The sequence below is a fragment of the Miniopterus schreibersii genome (genome assembly GCF_964146895.1).
Source record: "Miniopterus schreibersii genome assembly, chromosome: 7".
In the NCBI taxonomy this organism is placed as follows: domain Eukaryota; kingdom Metazoa; phylum Chordata; class Mammalia; order Chiroptera; family Miniopteridae; genus Miniopterus; species Miniopterus schreibersii.
Genome location: NC_138108.1, coordinates 50717208 through 50736073, shown reverse-complemented (window position 1 = coordinate 50736073; position 18866 = coordinate 50717208). Strand labels below are relative to the sequence as shown.

The 18866-nt window shown below is 43.4% G+C and overlaps 1 protein-coding gene across 1 annotated transcript in view; it reads right to left on the bottom strand.

Annotated features, from left to right (window-relative positions):
* The window catches only part of LOC308559240 (CD302 antigen), a 119369-nt gene extending 111659 nt beyond the window's left edge, over positions 1–7710 (bottom strand). The window contains exons 1-2 of the mRNA XM_081141736.1: positions 7520–7710; positions 1365–1736 (exon numbers count right to left, since the gene is read on the bottom strand). Coding sequence (XP_080997862.1) covers positions 1365–1736; positions 7520–7613 — 466 coding nt within the window. The 5' untranslated portion in view covers positions 7614–7710. The remainder of the gene's footprint in view (positions 1–1364; positions 1737–7519) is intronic.
* Between the last annotated feature and the right edge of the window lie 11156 nt (positions 7711–18866).

The window sequence follows — 18866 nt, the reverse complement described above, 5'->3', positions numbered from 1 at the left end:
AATGCATGAAATAAAACACATAGGATTATGAAGAAAACCTGTTAGACATTTTGGGGGCTGAAGTAACTTACAGTTACAAATATATCCCTAGAAAGAATTAGGGGCAAGAGACAGAAAGAGCCCTGCCAAGAAAATGATGCTTTCTGATCCTTGAGCAAATACAATGGAACAAATCAAATCCAGTTCAAAAGCCATTTTGTTTGGTTCCCTGTTTTCTCTCAGCAGCCAAGTTGGAGAAAGGCTTTACAGCACAACATTTAAACTTGCCATCAAGTGGCATCCAGAAAGCAGTTGCTTTCTAAGGTACAGAGGAAGCTGGCTAGCAGAAACAGGCCTGTTCAACTACTCTAGGGTTGAGGACTGAAGAAAAGAAAACCCTAAATTCTCTCATATGTCCCCATAACAGTAGAACCAGACATCTCAGAGGCAGCTGCATCTGCACTAGAAAATAGAAAGGGGTTCCCTCAGGACAGAACCTCGTGTGGAGGCCAAATTGTATGTGCTTAAATGAGCTTCAAAAGAAGAGAAAAAAACATCTCTGTAAAGCTGTGTAAGTTCACATAGAAGAGCAAAGGTCAGATACTAGTTAAGACATAAGATAATTAAAATATATATATATATATATATATATATATATATATATATATCAACATCTGATGTAATTTTAGAGCAACATACTGAAAAAAGATTTGCTTGCGTGAGAGCTATTTACATTTAGGTTTTAAAAAGAAACCTACTCGTTCTCTTTAAACTTGGAAATTCCTTATCTTCCAGTCTCTAGACTCAGAACAAAATTCACAATCAACTCCCCAAGGGCAAGGATCATGTACTCATTTTTGGAAGCAACTGAGAAAAAGTCTACTATCAAAGTGTAAGAGCCACAGCAAAAATAAAATAAGTACAGGAACCCACATGAGGCTCTTAAACTTTTCCATTACATCAAAATCTGCAGATAAGAAAAAATAGATTTCCTTTTTCTTTCTTTTTCTTCTGTAACTTAGAATAGGTTCGACTTAACTACATCATTTGACTTTTATCCTGTACGATGGGTTTCCCATCACCCTAACTTTTTCTTTACATTGGAGTTCAGGATGTAATCATAAAAAGTTTGTAAACATGTGCTCAGTCATCAGGGATATTTTCAATTCCAGGGTGCCACAGAATGGCTGTGTGACCTCACAAGGCCTGTACCTTTCCCAGCACCGACCCCCCGGGGAGAGTTCAGAGTGACTGCCCAGTGCCTGGAACTGAAGCCTAGCTCACTGCCCTTGCCTGTGTACAGCTCTGTGGTCAGTTGTGAATGTTTAATGTCACATTTAACAAACACAGCAGCAAATGAGTCAAAGTCCCTCTCCAGTACTTACCATGGTAAGGCTGGTCGCAGAGGCTTTCCCCGGAGCCTCCTTTCCTCCAGCTGTCAGATGAATTTGTACTTGCTATGGCGTGTCCATCCTTCAGAGCCAGCTTGGATTGGGCAGCTCCGTACAGGGAGTGCTGATCGCATTTCCACCACAGAATGACACTGGCGTCACATCTGAACATTCTCAAGGAATCCGTGGGTTTGGTGATATTGAGGCCAAGGCACTTCTGGGATTGCAAATGAAAGAGCTTATGCTTTGACACCCACTTCCACAACAGGCCCTCGGTTTTGTCACAATCCATGGCTACTATCCAGTCGTTCACTGGCTTGATGCACTGGCCTGTGTTTTCATTGACGATGGTGAATGGATCGTTACCTGAGTCAAGACAGTCAAAGAAGGCACTTCAGGATTCTGAATTATGTGGCTAATATGCCTTGGCCCCTGCCAGCTGGGAACAGGGTGAGCACTGTGGGACTGTTCCTACCCCCCACGCTGTGTAAACTGTAATGTACCACAAGGTCAGAGGCCAGCAGCGGCCAGCGAGGCAGCACAGTGGGGCATGAGCCTGGGCTCTGGAGCCCGTTGGCTTGGGTTTACAGTCTGCCTCGGCTACTTGCTAGCCATATGATCCGGGCAAGTTACTTAACTGCTGTACCTCAGTTTCTTCCTTTGTAAAACAGTACTTTATACAGTAGATGTGAGGATAAGATGAGCTCATACACGCAAAACACTTAGAATAGTACGAATATTTGTTATTGCTATTCCATGAAACGGTTCTCCCCCTTTGTTTAACAAGATAAAGAAATTCCTTTGTTTTCATCTCCTTTAGACTGGTGGTCTGTAGTTAATGAAAAACACCCGGAGTCTATTCAGGATCACAGTTCTGTCTTGCTCACACTTTACTATGGCAGGGTAATTACCTGACATAGACGTGTCTCAGAGAAGACGGGGAGACGTCTGAGGGTTGAGAGGAAGTGAAGGTCTGGGTTCTGAGTGCAGGGGGGAATCTGTGGCCAACTCCACTGTAGCACCTCCAGGAAGGTGAAGGGAAACCCCTGGGCAGGGGCTGAAGGTAGGAGGCTTACTGTGTGGATCACCCAGGGAGCCCAACTCTAAGCTCCAGCAATCACCTGAGCCACAGGATTCAAGACCCAGTAAGTAAGAACAGAAAACTCAGAAGTAACCAGTGAAGGCTAAAAGGAGGAACCTCCCTGAATGTTTCCCTGAAAGTTTTGCATGAGCTGGGGAGGATGTCAGTAATGACTGAAACTGAAGTTCTGTTAACCTGTGTAATGGGACCTCAGAATAAAATTTAATGTGATATTATGAAAATAAAGTAATGTGTTGTTGCTTGCATAGCTGTCTGTTGGGCAAGATTCACATCTGTTACAACAAACTACAACTGAACAATTTAGTCAGTGATTTTACATAGAAAAAATTTTGAAGTTATAAGCAAGCACTTCATGTTGATGAAAGTAAAGCTGAAACATTTCAGACAAACTTAAATAATCATGATCAATGAACCAAAGTATTCAGCAGAAGGACCTGTACAATTTTAGTTCCCAAAAGGCACTTTCATTTTTATGGCAGTTTCACAGTCACTGGTTTGACTAACACTAAACACCTTCTCTAATAATAATAATAACTCACAGGCTTTCAGAGTTAAAAATTTTCATACCAACGACTTGAGGGGAAATTTAACTATGTAAATAACAACTATAAAATTAACTCCAACTCCAGTTTGAACTTTGGACAAAACTTCTTGTTTTAAATAGCAGTAGCAAAAGCAGTGACAAGAGAAACGACAGGAACAAAATCCCTTAAAACTTTGTTATTTCTGCTTTCAAATCTGTACTTTAAAACATCACATAGGGTGGCAGTGATCTGTGTTTGGCATAGCAGCTTCCCTCCCTCACTCTTTCTCCCTTGACATCACTCTGCCACTGACTACTTTGTGGAAGCAGTTTGGGAAGATAGTCAACAACAACAACAAAAGTACTATCATAGAAGATTATTGCTCACATTTTCTCTAATGTTCTCCCATATATCCAACAGCTGCTCAGCCCTGGGACGTACCTCTTTCTCAAACTATTTTCTCTCACCTCTCCAAAATAAACCTTGTGTTCCTAGGTACCAGGGATTTCTGCAGGAAAAAAGAAGTCGGCTCCTACAGAAAATGGGTGGCTGCCACCCTTGCTGCAAACTTCCTCTCTGCTGTAGCCTTACTCCTCTCTTTCCTGGCCACTCAGCTCTGTGCCCCTTAACCCTAAACAGGTGAACTGGGCAAGCAGCAACTTTGCCTACCTTTGCGGTTTGGAGATCTAGATTTTTCAGGTTGCCTTTGCAGAATCCAAAGGATTAGCTATGGCTCTTAGTATAGTGGCAGTGGAATAAGGAATTAGGGATCCTAGATTAAAGACTTATCTCTGCTACCAGTTAGCTGGGAGACCTCAGGGAAGTCACTTAATCTCCCCAGGGTCTTCATATCTCCAAACTTAAGATGAAAGTGGTGGAGCATAAGATATCTAAGCCACTTACAATTCTAACATCATATGCTTCCAGAGGATAACAGTTTTCCTAGTCTTGCAGGTTTTGTTGGTTTTTGCTAAGTTCACTGCATATTGCTCCTTTTAAAAAATTTTTTATTGAATTTATTGGGGTGACACTGGTTAATAAAATTATTTAGATTTCAAGTGTACAGTTCTATAGCACATCATCTGTATGTTGTATTGTGTGATCAGCATCCAAAGTCAAGTCTCCTTCCATCACCATTTATCCACCCTTTACCCCCTTCTGCCTCCCCCAACCCTCTTTACCTCTTGTAATCACTGTATTATTTATTATCTGTGTTAATGAGGTGGTTTTTTTTGCTTAACCCTTTCACCTTTTCCACCTAGCTTCCAACTCCTCTCCCCTCTGACAGCTGTCAGTCTATTTTCTGTATCTATGAGTCTGTTTCTATTTTGTTTGTTTATTTTGTTCATTAGATCCCACATATTAGTGAAATCATATGGTACTTGTCTTTCTCTGACTTACTTATTTCACTTAGCATAATACTCTCCAGGTCCATCCATGGTGTTGCAAAAGGTAAGGTTTACTTCTTTTTTATGGCTGAGTAGTATTCCATGTGTAAATGTACCACAGCTTTTTTATCCACTCATCTACTGATGGGCACTAGGGCAGCTTCCAAATCTTGACTATAGTAAATAAAGCTGCAATGAGCATAGGGGTGCACACTGCATATTGTTCTTGAACAGATGTCCACAACTTTACTATGTCATATTCATGTTAGCAGCATTTTAGGTCGTTCTAATTGCATTTGTTTTGAGCATGTGCACTTGGGTGATACTGCTGCTTTATAAATACTCTTTGGAAGAGAAAAAATATGTACCCTTTTCCATTTACTATGTTTTACTTCTGAGATCCTGGGACTCGATAAGCTTGTGGGAAGCCTGAAAGACCACAAGACAGATGACAGTAGCATGGAGTCGCTATGTTAAAGAGGAGTTGCCAAGCTTCTTACCTAATTGCAACACCTCTGTTTCTAGCTACAGCAATTTATAAAAAAGATCCTTTATTAATAGCTTAATATTGCATCTTGTTCACTTAACAATTTTACACTGGTCCTAAATGGAATTTTAATGTTTATTTCCAAATATAATATTGGGACAAGTCTAAAAGGTAGAGGTTGATAGAAGAAGCCTCATCCCCCCTCATAACCCTTTTTGTATGCTTCATTTTACATAAACATTCTAGTGATGTTTGAGAGAAAATGGCTAAGTAACATCATAAATTGACAATGAATTTTTAGTATTTCCACATCCACCTAAGGAAAATTATCTCTTATTGTCTGATCATTAAGTAATTTCTTACAAGTCCTAAACCAAAGAGCTTTGAACATTCCAAAGAGAAGCTGGACATCATTTTTTAACCACAGACACATGAAGAGGGAGATACCTGGGAGGGCCAGAAGGGTGAAGACTGCAGCACTTTTAATTTCAGGGGAACTTCCACAGCCCACACTGTTGAGCGTTTTGTGGAGTCACTACCATGTGTGCAGACTGTACAGGTGCAGCAGGAGACAGTAAGTCTGGGTTTGCCCGCTCAAAAACAGGTGCTGAAGTGACTGTTGGGTCCATGACAGTCTATTAGGTCAGAAAGTCATGGAGTTCAGATCGAGTGGTGTGGGCTGGTGAGTTCCTGAAGGATTGGTTTACTTCAAGTTGTTAGCTCTCCAATGAGGCAAAAAAGCAAACTAGGCACCTGGCATTTCCCCAAGAACACAGAGGTACTCCTCCAGCATCTGAGCAACCAAGACCACCTGCACAAACCTAGCCGCGTACATGTGATGAGATGCATGCCATTACCAGCATCATGAAGCTGAAAAACTGCCAAACAAGCTACCCAGATGGCTGGGGTTTCAAAAATTCCAGTGTTTTCTTTTCTTTTTTTTAATTTTTAATTCTCACCTGAGGATATTTTTTCCTTTGCTTTTTCAGAGAGAGTGGGAGGAAGAGAGATAGAGAGAGAGGGAGAGAGAGAGAAATATCGATGTAAGAGAGACACACAGATTGGTTGCCTCCTGTGTGTGCCCCAAATCGAGCCTGCAACTATGGTACATGCCCTTGACCGGAATCAAACCTGGGACCCTTCAGTCTGTGGCCCATGCTCTAACCAGCGGCGAGGGTGTCCAGTGCTTTCTTTAATAGGACCACAGATTTGGTCAGAGGTTGTGAGAATGCCAACCAGAGCAGCTGCTATGAGGGAGAAAGGCTGCAGGAAATCAAATATGAGGACCTAGTGCAGGGAGAATGGAGTTAACCCTTTGCTGTTTGCTTTGGGTTGATGAGAAAGGCGAGGGATTGTAGAGATTGCAAAAATTCAGCAAATCTTGAATTCTGGGCGGGAGACAAAACAGATAAGGCTACCATAGATGCAGATGGAAACCAAGAGTGTAGTGATCGAAAGGTTAGTGTGTTCGACTATAGGTTAGTTGCTGCAGTAAACATTTTCTCCCTGGAGTGTGGGGCAGACAGAGTGGAATTCTCGCAGCAATAAAGGAATTAGGTAGTTTCCAATACAGAGGGTCAAAAAAGATTGGAGAAGTGTGACTCAGAGCAAGGTCATGACAGGGTGACGCCGCTGACACTCTGAGAAACCGCTTCCCAACACTGAAAAAAGTCTAACTCAGAGAGTAACTTAGTGTCTGTCACTCCAAAGAAAACCGGAGCCACAAGCCATGTGAAGTTTTTCAAAAACCCCCTAGACCATTCCACTTCCTCCTGCAGCAAAGATAACGAGCGGCGGGCGAGGGCTGCCTACTGACTGCACGTTGCCCACAGTGCCAAGAAAGAAAGTCTTCAAGACGCAACTTTGCCAAGGCAAAAAGAGAAAGTAAAAGCGATCTCCCGGCGCTGCCCGGGGGGCGGCGAGGCTGGCACCACCCAGAGCATCAGCCCAGGGCGGCGGTTCCCGGTCCCGCTTCCGCGGTGACGGGCAGGAAATCGCAGGGGGGCGACCTGCTCTCCCACGGCCTGCCTCCCACGCGATCACGACCGAGGCGATCGTTTGCAGGTGATAAACCAGTTAGAAAAAAAGGGCCGGTGCTCCAGACACCGTAACAGTCATGATCAGGCTCACTTCAGAAGACGGGCTTAACCCGACTTCATTCACGAGCATCCGCGGGCACAGCGAAGTCGGGGCATCGTTACTCGTCCCGCGTGCTGTCGGTGGAAAGCGCCTCTGGACACTAAGTTGCAAAAGTGACCCAGGGGGAAGGAGGGGCGAGGCCGGCGGGACGGGGCGCGGGGCGTACTGAGAGGCAAGCTGGGGAGAGGGGACGGGGAGGGGGCAGGGCGGGGAGGGCCCAGAGAGGACTCGGCGCGCCCCCACCCTGGGGTCCTGGCCCTCGGCCTCGGAAAGGCCCTGCCTCCGCGCCCCACCCCGCCACCCCCTGGACCCCCACCCCCACCCGCCTCCACCGAGGGCAGCGGAGCCCCTTGTCCCCAGACCTCTCCGGCTCACTTGTCCGGCTCCAAACCCCCGGGCAACACAGAGAGGACGTGACCCTGGAACTCAGCCCGAGCCCGAACCGACGGAAGGCGGCCGACCCGCCGCGTCCAGGCCCCCAGGCGGCGCGGGCGCGCGACCCCGGTTACCTGCGTGGCCGAAGGGCTCCGCCCGCGCGAAGCCCTGGAGGAGCAGCACGAGGAGCCCGGCCGCCAGGCGAGCGGCGTCCCGGCGGGTCCCCATCCTGAGCCCGCCCTGTGGGTCCCGCGGCGCAGGTGGCACCGGCCCTTCGGGTGCGCCCAACCTCGCCCCACCCGCGCCCTGGCCCCTAGGCTCGGGGCGCCCCGCCCCCGCCCCGCTGCCCTCAGCCAATCAGATCACCGGGTCTTGGGTTCCCTGGCCCGGCGGGGCGGGCGGGGCGGGAAGGTGACGCGCGGGGAGCTCTGCCCACCTGCTGCGGGCCGCACCCCGGGGAGGCGGGAAGCTGAGCCCCGCAGAGCCCCGCGCGCTGGGGGTCCCGGGCCCGCCTCTTATGGGTCAAGCCCGGGAGACGCCACCCGGCTGGGTGGGTGCTGTGAATTTAGGACCTTGTTCTGCGCCGACGCTCCAGCCACGGACGGGCTGGAAAGTCACCGCATCCTCCGGTTCTCTCGAGGAGGAAATGTGCATGCGTCTTGACGCAGCTGTGGTCAGGTCACATAATTCAGCCGTCCTTGGCAACGTTTTGCGTATTTTGATAGAGCAAACAAAGGTAAGGTGGGTAATTCACGCTACAGTTGACCCGCAGTCGTTAAAGAATTAAAAGCAAAGGCTATTCGAGTGACCTTACAACACTTCCAAGGATGATTTAGACTTTATAACTATTTGATCTTTGCAAGTAAGCTCTTTAAAAAAATTTTTTTGATAATAACTAATGATAATCCATTAGAAGTGTGGAAGTCTGCGTCCAAAACAGGCAACTGTGAGAGTAAGAGTCATCCTCTCCCTGTTATGATTATGAATAAGGGGACTTGAGTTGCCTGGAAATGACGGTCTATATTTTTAAACCCCATGTTTACTGAGCACCTGGTATGTTCTCAGGATGGCTTCCATCCCTACCCGGCAAAAGTGAATTCTTCCACCAAGAGGTGAATGTCAAGGTTGTCTTTCCTGATTCCAGCTGCCAAGGCTTTGCTGATGGCTCCAAACCTACCTTGGCTCTGTTCTCCCTCCAGGCTCCCACCTTTCAGTTAGGTAGCAACATTGAGCTCTTGCCATCACAGGAGCTGGGCCCCTCCCAGGATAAGTTAAAAAAGACCACATCCCTGTCTCAGCTTGCTGAGTACTGGGGAAGACTGAGGCACACACGCAGTAACTCAGGGCTGAATGGAGGGGGAGGCTGGACAGGCTTCAAGGAAGGAAACTTCTCAGTTGGGCCTTGAAGAATGGGTAGGAGTTTGGCCAGGCACAGCTGGTGGGAAGATGTAATGCTCTGTTGGAAGACAGTTAATTAAGTTCATTGTGGCTGCTCTGTGGGGAACATGTGTGTGTGGGTGTTGAAAGTAGTTGTGGTGGGGCTCTAAGCAGAAAGGTGAGTTGTGCCTGTTTTTTGAAGTGCCTTAAATATGATGTAAAGACTTTGACTTGATTCTCTAGGGAATGGGCAGTGGAAAGTTCTGAGTAAGAGACCCTGCTACCACTCTGATTCCTTTGCATCTATCGCTGCTTGCCTTTCTGATCCTGCCCAGCCTGAAGCTCCTTGAAGGCATCAGCCTCATCTTTATTAGCATGTGGTGAGCACTGAGTGCCAGGCCTGCCCCAGAGTAAGCTCTCAATAAATGTTACTTTATGAATTCTAAGAGCCCCTGCCTTAGCCTAGCTAGGACATATAAGTTCCTGCTTACATTATATTGCAATAGTTTCTCAACTGACCTCACTGCACACAGTTGTTATCCTCTCAGGCAAATGAACCTTTCTAAACACTTTTTGGAACATGGCACCTTTGATTTTCTCAAATCCTTGAATGAATAACATTCAGTAGATAGAAGTGATGGGGAAGAAACTCCAAGCTGTGGCAATGGTGTGAGCAAAATAACAGATATCGGCCACCCACTGGGTGCCTGGCCACTGTGCTGAGCATTTCCCATGTGCTCTCCTATCTAACAATCATGTTATGAAGGTACTACTATTATCCTCATTTTACAAATACAGACAAGACAAACAGGAAATATAACTTGGCCAAGGTCAATAGCCATAAGTGAAGATACCAAGATGGAAACCTAATTTATGGAATTTGCATGAATGTGTGAGAGTGTTAACTATTATTTTTTTTCTCGGTTACAATTAGGGAGAAGGAAAATGAGTTTTTAGGACCTCTAAAGTCATGTTTTTAATTATAAAATATATCTAAAACAGAGTAGCTATGCCTGTAAGACTCTTCCTGATCATATGTACCTTACACAGTGGTCCCTACACAGAAGGAAGCACTCCTCTGAATTTCTTATCATTCTTTTTAAAAAATATATATATATTTTTTTTTTTTTTGAGAGAGAGAGGAAGGGAGAGGGAGAAAGAGATAGAAACATCGATGAGAGAGAAACATGGATCGGCTGCCCCCTGCATGCCCCCTAGTGGGGATTGAGCCCACCACCTGGGCATGTGCCCTGACTGGGAATTGAATCAGCAATCTCTTGGTACATGGGTTGACGCTCAACCACTGTGCCACACGGGGTGGGCTATCATTCTTTTCTTTACAGTTTTCCCATATATGATTCATTCCTTACACAGTACATATAATTTGCATATTTTTGAATTTTACGGAAATAGAATCATTTCAACTTGTTGTTTTTTGCCACTTACCTTTTTAGCTCCAGATCATGCCTATGACATCCATTTGTGTTGGTGTGTGTTCCTATAGTTCGTTCATTTTTACGTGATATTCCGTTATAAGAATAAAGCACACTTTATTCATTCTCTTGTTGGTGGACATTTGGGTAGGTTCCAGCTGGGTGGTTGCTGTCCTCAGCAATGCCTCTGTGACCATTTTTGTTCACGTCTCCTGGTGCACACTGCTAAATGTTCCTGAGGGTATGTTCTTAGAAATGTTGGAGTTCCTGGAGCATCAGGTATGTTTAGCATCAACATTACTAGACAACACCAATGTGCGTTCCAGTTTGCATTCCTAGTGGTGTAGACAAGCATTCACACTGCTGAACATTTTCATCAACATTTGGCATTTTAAAATTTTGGTGCGGGGTAAAATGGTATCTCATTTTGGTTTCAAATTGCATTTCCCTGATCACTAATGAGGTTGACCATACTTCTCAATGTTTATTTTTATTTCCTTTTCCAATTCTTGTACAGGTTATTTGCCTCTTTTCTCTTAGATCCATTCCCTGCCCTTCTTTGCTTTGAATCCCAAGGAGCTACTCTGCATTTCCCAGGCTCCCTCACCTACTACCTTCTGGTTAGGTTCAGCCAATGGAAATTCCTTGCAGGAGATGGAAGTTTGGGAAGGGGAGAACCCAAAGTGTTTCTCTCTTCTCTGCTTTGGGAGTATGTCAAGCAGTGGCTGTGTCTCTTCTGTGGTTCCAGCTCCTACCTGGAAGCTTCACCCTTTGTGGTTCAGTTCCCACCATACAATTCCTGCCAAGTTTCCAGCTCCTTCTGAATGGTTCCTTTCCCAAGGTTCTAGCCCCCACAGGGTAGTTCTGGCTGCTATTCAGATAATACCATCTCTTCTCTGTCCCTCAAGCCCCCTGGGAAGTAGTAGCTTCTTGTAGTTGTTACATTTTGGGTAGCCTCATTAGCACTTATTTTTAGCTCTTACAACGCCTCTGTAACTTGCTATTTCCCTATGTTAAATTTTTTCTGTTGAATTATCTAGCATGGGTTTTGTTCTCTTTACTGGACCTTGATGATATTGATTCAACATACCAAAAAAATTGTACCTGAGATAGCATTCAAAATTGAGTAAGCTATGAACAAAAAAAACTATAAATGGAATTATATTCAACTCATGGGGAGTTGTGGTATAAGAAGAGCCAGTGTGGGGTGCATTTAAACTGCCATTTTGATGATGCCCACAGATGGCCCAGGTGTAGTAACAATTACCCAGGAGGCCCAGGCAAGGGCTTGGTCTAAGAATAAATTTTAAACAATTCCCACTACACTGTGATAATAAAGATCTGCATTTATTCCTGGTCATAACTAATGAGGACTATAGTCATGAACATAGACCCCCAAAGGCAAATATAAGGTTGTAATTCATCCACCTAAATAACAACAACCCTCCCCCAAATTAAGCGGCTCATCTTGTTAAACAGAACTTTCTCCACAGCTTTTAAACTGTAGAATTCTCAGACAAGGAAATGTTCCGCCAGCATGTCTATAGAACATTGACCCAAGAGACTGGACAAGGAGCCACGGGGTAGATTTATTCACTAACTCAACTTAATCTCATGTACAGTTGCCAAGGAACTGTGGAATTACAGAGCTGGAGGAATGCACTCTGTAACTGGATCCATTATCTGCTTCCTCGCTTTACAGACAAGGCAAACGAGGCTCAGAGTGACCACTGTGGCTATGAGACACATTAGAAGGGTTAGATGTAGACCCTTGAGATTCATGAGAAGAGTACAGAAGCATCAACAGGCGCACCTCAGGGTTAGCTACCTGTTTCTGACTGGGAGCAGTGGTGAAATCTGGGCATGAGGGATGATGCCAGGGTGGGTCACAGGTCAAGAGGATGCCGGTGTTGGTAAGAGTTGTGTAGTGGGTAGGAGTGTGTTGCAAAGGTCAATAAGGTACTTTTGGAAGGAGTTCAATTTCTCAAGTATGGTGGGAACTCTCTAGGAAACATTTTCATCAAAAGTGCATATTTAGGGAATAAGGAAATAATAGTGATACGGGTGACTTTCTGGAGGTGGGAAATGTGATAAAGGTGTAAGTTTTTTTACTTGAGCAGGAACACATGTTCACCATGTTTTGGCAAAGAGGCAGGACCTGGAGTGATGTGTTTGGCTTTTGACTCATGTCGTCAGAGGCTCTTTTTTCAGATTAACTAAATCCATCGCCAAAATCTGTTCCAAGAAAACAACAGTTCGAATGATAAATAACCAAAGCCCAGGAGTCCTTGCTCCTCAGGGAAACTGATCAGGTTTACACTCTAGAACAATTATTTTCCCAACGTTAGCAGAAGATAGAGAAGTTTTTCCAGCTTTGGAAATTAGAGTGTGACATAACCCTATATCAAAGCTGACTTGTAACGCAGGGCCAAAGTTCAGGACCACCTAACCTGTTAGTTAAGAATAAAGATGAGAATGCTGGCTTACTGAGTTTTAGAAACATTTACAAAGTGTGACAGTGAGAATCCTATGAAGAAATTTTTACTACTGAGAGGTATACCACTATGACATACTGTATTTACCTATTTCACTATTTATTTGCCTTTTGTCAACTGACTAGTAGTATCTCCACAGTCCAGACCTTTTCCTCTTCAAGTCCCAGTTGCCTCTCCCCAGGGGCTTCCTCCAGGGAGAGGAAGGTGCCTCTTTGCTGACTGGCTGGAGGCCACCTGATGTGTGTTCACTGCGTCTCTGTTTTTCTCTCTGTAAATTTATCTTTTTCTCAGTGTTGGAGGAAAAACAGGCCCCCTTTTCTTAACATAACTGCTCTCATTGATACTCCTTCCTCTCTAGTAGTTTTCATCTCTCCCTCTCCATGAATCACAGGAATAGAGACTCTGAGTATGTTTTAAACATTTTGTTTTTATTTTTAACTTTTTACTATAGATTACAGAAACTGCACCCAAAGTAGAGACAATAGTGTAATGAACTTGCTGTTCCCATCACTCTCCTTTAACTGTTATCAACATATGACCAGTTTTGTTTCACCTTTACTCCAACCCACTCTCTACTCCTCACAGATTATTTTAATTCAAATCTCAGGTGTCAAATATTTCATTTGTAAGTATGTCAGTATGCATCTCTAAAAGATAGGATCTCATGAAAGACTGACCACAGTACAGTGGTGGGGAAACGTAGGTTTACAGTTGTGCATACACAAAACACAGTTTATTCTTGTATTATTATTTATTAATTATTGTATTATTTTCCATATGAATAACTGTAAACCTGCTTTTGCCCTCCCCTGTACGTTATCTCACCTGAAAACATTTATAGTATTTCCTTAATACTGTTATGTTTCTAATTGGTGTGTCCATTTCCCCAATTATCTTATAGATGTTCTTGTTTTGGTTTTGTGGTGTTTCACTCAGAATTCAAGTAAGGTTTTTACATTGACACTGGTTGACATGTCTCTTAAGTATCTTTTAATCTCTAGACACCCTGTCTTTTTATTCTCTTTCCCTTGTAGTTGTCTGAGAAAAAGTTGGCTCATTTGTAGAATTTCCCCCAGTCTGGATTTTGCATCATTGTGTAGCAATTCCATATCCCTTATGTTTCTTATAAATTAGTGGAGACTTTATGAGACTCAGATTCAATTTGTTCTTGACAGAACTATTTCATATATGCTGTGCTTTTCCATCAGGAGGCACATATTTCATTTTTTTCTTGTTGTTTGATGATATTATCAGCCATTGATGATCATTACACGGATCCTTTAGTTCACTAAGAATGAGAAAATAGAGCTACTCTAATTCTATCATTTTTTCCTTCATTTACCAGCTGGATGCTTCTGTAGAGAGACACTTTTCCCTTATTAACTATTTGGTCACCCACAACTACAGATCACTTAGAAAGGGCAGGAAAATGCTTGATTCATTCCCTTTATTTATCAGGTTCCCTGATAGATAAAGATGACCAATGAGATTTTTTTAAATGCCCATTTAGAAATATTTGATGTGTTTCAATTCCTTGCAGTTATTATATTTATTGCTGTTTCACTTTCGTCAGGGGAGACACGGCCATAGGCGTCTTCCATTTGTTTCCTTGTGATCTGGAATGATTCAATGTTTCTGCCCCGACCTGTATAGATCCTGTCCCAGATCTGGAATCAACCATTTCTCTAAAGATCGTTGCTTCCTTTTCATAGGAAATAGTATTCAGAGACCACAGCTGGGTACTAGGAGTACTCATTGCTGATAGGTTGACCCTCATTTCCATCATGGGTTTTGAAATCAGTCATTTGGGTTTGAGTCTTCACCCCACCATTTGCTAGCTGTGTTCTTAGGCAAGACTCTTAATTTGAGGATCAGTTTCCTCATTTGGAAAAAGAATAGATAGCAATGCATAACTATAATGCAAAGAAAACCCTGTCAAACATTCTCATTCTAGCTGAAGTCCAGTTCAAATAGACCTCTTCCTTGAAGCCAACCCTGATTCCATCAGCTGGAATGAGAATTCTCAACAGGATTTTCTTTGCATCATAATTCTGTGCATGCTCAATATCCCCTCAGGAGCAGGCACCAAGTCTAGTGATCTTTATTCCCTACTTTCTAGCACAATTCCTTTTACTGCAAAGAAAGGAACAATGGATGATAATTCAGTAATAAAAATTTAAGCCCACACTTTTTGCATAAAGGACACTGCTCCCCCCACCCTCTTTTGTGGGTAGAGTTTGGACCACTGTGCTACATGAAATAATCACAAACAAAATTGGGTAGAATAGTTATGGACCTTTCTCTTCTCAATTCCTTCAAAGGTTCCTTGTATGTTTTGTGATTTCATTCATTGTATGGCTTTTTGGTATAACGTTACTATTATATTTTGACATCTGTGTGTGAGTTAAGGTAAGTAGTTATTGAGTTTAAAGGATTTTTTTAGTGTTTTATTATTCTTACAGTAAAATAATTTAATCTGTAAATCACCTACCAGGTCACTGTGTGCAATTTACAGAGTAAAAGGTACCTAACAATTCAAAAGTTAAAAACATAATGCGGCCATAAATAAAAATGTACCCTTGCTACCTTGTAAATAGCTTTAATCTTTCTGCCCCATGGGTGGTCAGACTTCCTCTGTGATTGAGTTAATGGAAAACCTAAGGAGATACTGTTAAGGTTCTTAAACGTGGTTCAACCTCACTTAGCACTGAGTGAGAAGGGTTGATTTCTGGAGTCTCTGTGTGTGTGTGTACATACATATCTGCAGGTGTGTTTTCCCTATTAATATGTGCTCTCTTTTTTTTTTCTTACATCTTTGTCTTCCATATTTTAAGGTGTTGCTTTAATAATTGCAAATGACACCATAATTTTCACACAGGGCACAGAGAGCACCTTAGCTTCTTGGATATAGCATATATAGTTTGCAGTTGTTGCCTTCACTTGTTATGATGTTGCTGTCTCTATGCCTAGCAGCTATGAATGTGAGTACAGTCTCAGGGGAGCTCTCTGGCGCTGGGCTTCTGCTTCTCAGGCAGAGCAGCTACCATGGCTCATGGTCAGAGCCCCTGATAAAGGGTCTGCCCAGATGCTGCTGCTCTGTTCCACATGACCCTGCAACCCTGATCACACCTGACTAGACCTAGGATGGGCTCCTGTCTCAAAGACTGCCAGTCGCCATGTGGCATAACAGAATCTGAAATGGCCTTTTCTGAGATGGGTTCCCCCAAAATAGGCCCTAGGTGATTTGTGTGAAAGTGCCCTGGTGAAAACAATATGCAAATACAATCTAGAGTTTGGCTGCCACAGGACTTTTGAAATAAGAAGTAGTCCCAGAAAAAAAACTAGAGTAGTGGGGACATGCGGCAGGGAAGGAAAGCAAGACATCAAGTTTGGGATGTCAAACAAAGCACTGCAGAGGTAACGCAGCACAATTCTGTAGAGAGGTTTGCAGACAAGTAGGCCACATCACAGACAATCCCAACAGGGGTGAGGGAGCTGGGGTATTTATGCTCCCGTATTTGTCAGCCATCGGCTAAGGGCTGACCTGGGGGCATATAAATTCCCAGGCAGTGACTGTTCTCCATACATGCAGAAAAAGCTGGCCTCATGCAGCCTGAGTGCAGCCCTCTGACAAAGCGATGTGGGCGCTGGCTGCTGGGAGAGCAAGCCCTCAGGACTGAAGTCCACTAACATAGCACAGCCATCAGGAAACCGTCATGGGTTCTACAGGGATGACTGTGATTCATGGAACAATGAGATCTTCTCTCTTAGGGATCTGGGTCTGACATACACAGAGAGTCAGCAAGAATTTAAGAGGCAGGAGGATCCAGGAGCAAGAGATACTGAGAGAACTGAAAAGAACAGAAGCAGAGTTGTACAGAAGTCATACTGTTCGTGTGTGGGCATGTGCCCTGGTTTCACTCAGCTGTACTTTCTCATTCCCCTAGGGAAAGGGTCTTTCACTTTTCTATTACTGCCTTTGTAATGACAGAATACCTTAAATATTGACAGAATGCTTTACATATAAAGTTAGTATAATAGGCATGACCTTCCTCCTCCAAAAAGAACCAGATATTCAAATCCTTGGGTCCCCTTACTTTATTATTCTGCTTCCTTCTCTTTTCTTTTCCCCCCACCCATCTATGTCAGGTGAGCAGTGGATTCTTCTTGGGAGGCTGACTGTATTGCTTGGGAGTTGTGGGTGTCTCTAATGAATTAGTCCAGAAACTGAAGGTGTTGTTTGTAACTCTGCTCTATCTCAGGGCCAACTTCTTGGTGGGCAGTAGGTATTTGCTATAAACTGTGTGATTTGACACCAGTCCTTGGACTATACATACCTCATCCCCTTGTCTCCACCCAGCCCCCAGTTCTCCCATTTATTATGCATTTGAGCTCAGCATATTAGAGTTGTTAAAATGAAAATGTTTTCTGGAAATAACCCATATCACTTAACAATCTAAGTGTATGTGTTCATGTGCAATGATGTAGCTAAAGAATTACAAAACTATACTTCCACAGAACAACTATTTCTCACAATCTAGGCTAACTCTTGAATCTGTCTTAGCAGTGAGACTTGCTGGAGACAGGACTTAAACCAGATAAATATTAAATTAGAACAAGAACTGCTCACTGGACATTTTTTTCTTCCCCGGCCTGGCAACTTTATCTCTGTATCTGACATTTTCAGGAAACATTCAAGTAATACTAGTACTAACCGTTCATGTAGGTAATGGTTAGGTATAAATGAGATCAGGGAAGGAGGAAATGATTTACAAAGCCAGTGTAGCACGTGATAACTAACATACCACAACACAAAGCAATTAACCTGGAAACCCAGGCTATGTGGAGTTGAGTTCTGATTGGCAGATAGCCTAGGTCTTCCCAAACCAAATACCCTGTAGCTGTACCTATGCCATTGCATACACCTGACCCGCACCAAGGCCTCACCCTCCAGTTGAAACAGTATCTGGGAGCCCTTAGGAGTTATGGTGATAAGACTATATTATATTTTTAAAAACCAACAATATTCATTAACTAACATCTACTGAGCACCTACTTTGTGCCTTATTTTTCTTCTCTATAAAATGGGGCTAATAATATTACCCACTTTATAAAGGTATTGTGAGAGTTAAATGAGGGAAGCAGTTAGATTAGCACCTGAAAGCATTTAGAGTTGTTCTATTGTAGAGTAACTGGTATTTATTATTATTATTGTTAGGTACTAAAGTCAGTATTAGAGATTTAAAAATGGACAAGATATGGTCCCTCTCTTCAAGTGGCTCTGAGCTTAGTGGAAAATGAGACATGTGAAGGAGTATTTACAATTTGGTAGGATTCAGTGCAACAATAGAGACATGTTAAAGCCAGGGTCCTGGCTTAAAAGAGGGAGTGGCTAATTTTGCTTGGATAGGGAATAGGAGATTTTCCAGAGCAGGAGGCCACTGGGTAACATTTGACTCTGGAGGCTGAGAGAGGTTGCTTTATGGGAATGGGGCGAAGGGCCTTCTAGTAGTGGGACTTGTGTGCATAGTGTCCTAAAGACATAGCCCGGTACAGCGCATTTGGATACCCAAGTGTGGAGCAAGGTCTGTCTGTGCAGAAGCTACCAAAGGTGACGCTGGAGGGTAAGGGGGAGCCATGTCAAAAAAGGTTCTGTGTGCAACACTTAGGAACTTGGGCTTTACCCTCTGTGCACCGCAGGCCATTGAAAGAATTCAACCAAAAACAACAAAAACAAAAAGATACAATCAGATTTATAGTTTAGGAAGATGACAAGATGACTTTGGCAGCTATGGGTACATTTAAAGTTGTTACACTGTGAGAGCTGTTAGGAAAGTCCAGACAAGAGATAAGAGATTGTTAACTAGGAGAGTAACAATGGGAACAGAGAGTAGGTAAGAAATAAGGGAGATTATATAGGGATATAGACTATAATATGCTGCAATTGAAAGAGTTAGAGATATAATTGTTATTTATAGTGTAATTAGGCCCTCCAAATTATCCTAAAAAAACTTCTCATTTTAATAACTCTCAATCCATGTACAATTGAGGTTCTTTGCATTTCTCTTCTTTTTTCTTTCTTTTCTTTTTTGAGAGAGAGAGGAAGAGAGAGGACGAGAGAGAGGGAAACATCGATGTGAGAGTGAAACATTGATCGGCTGCCTCCTGCACGCCCC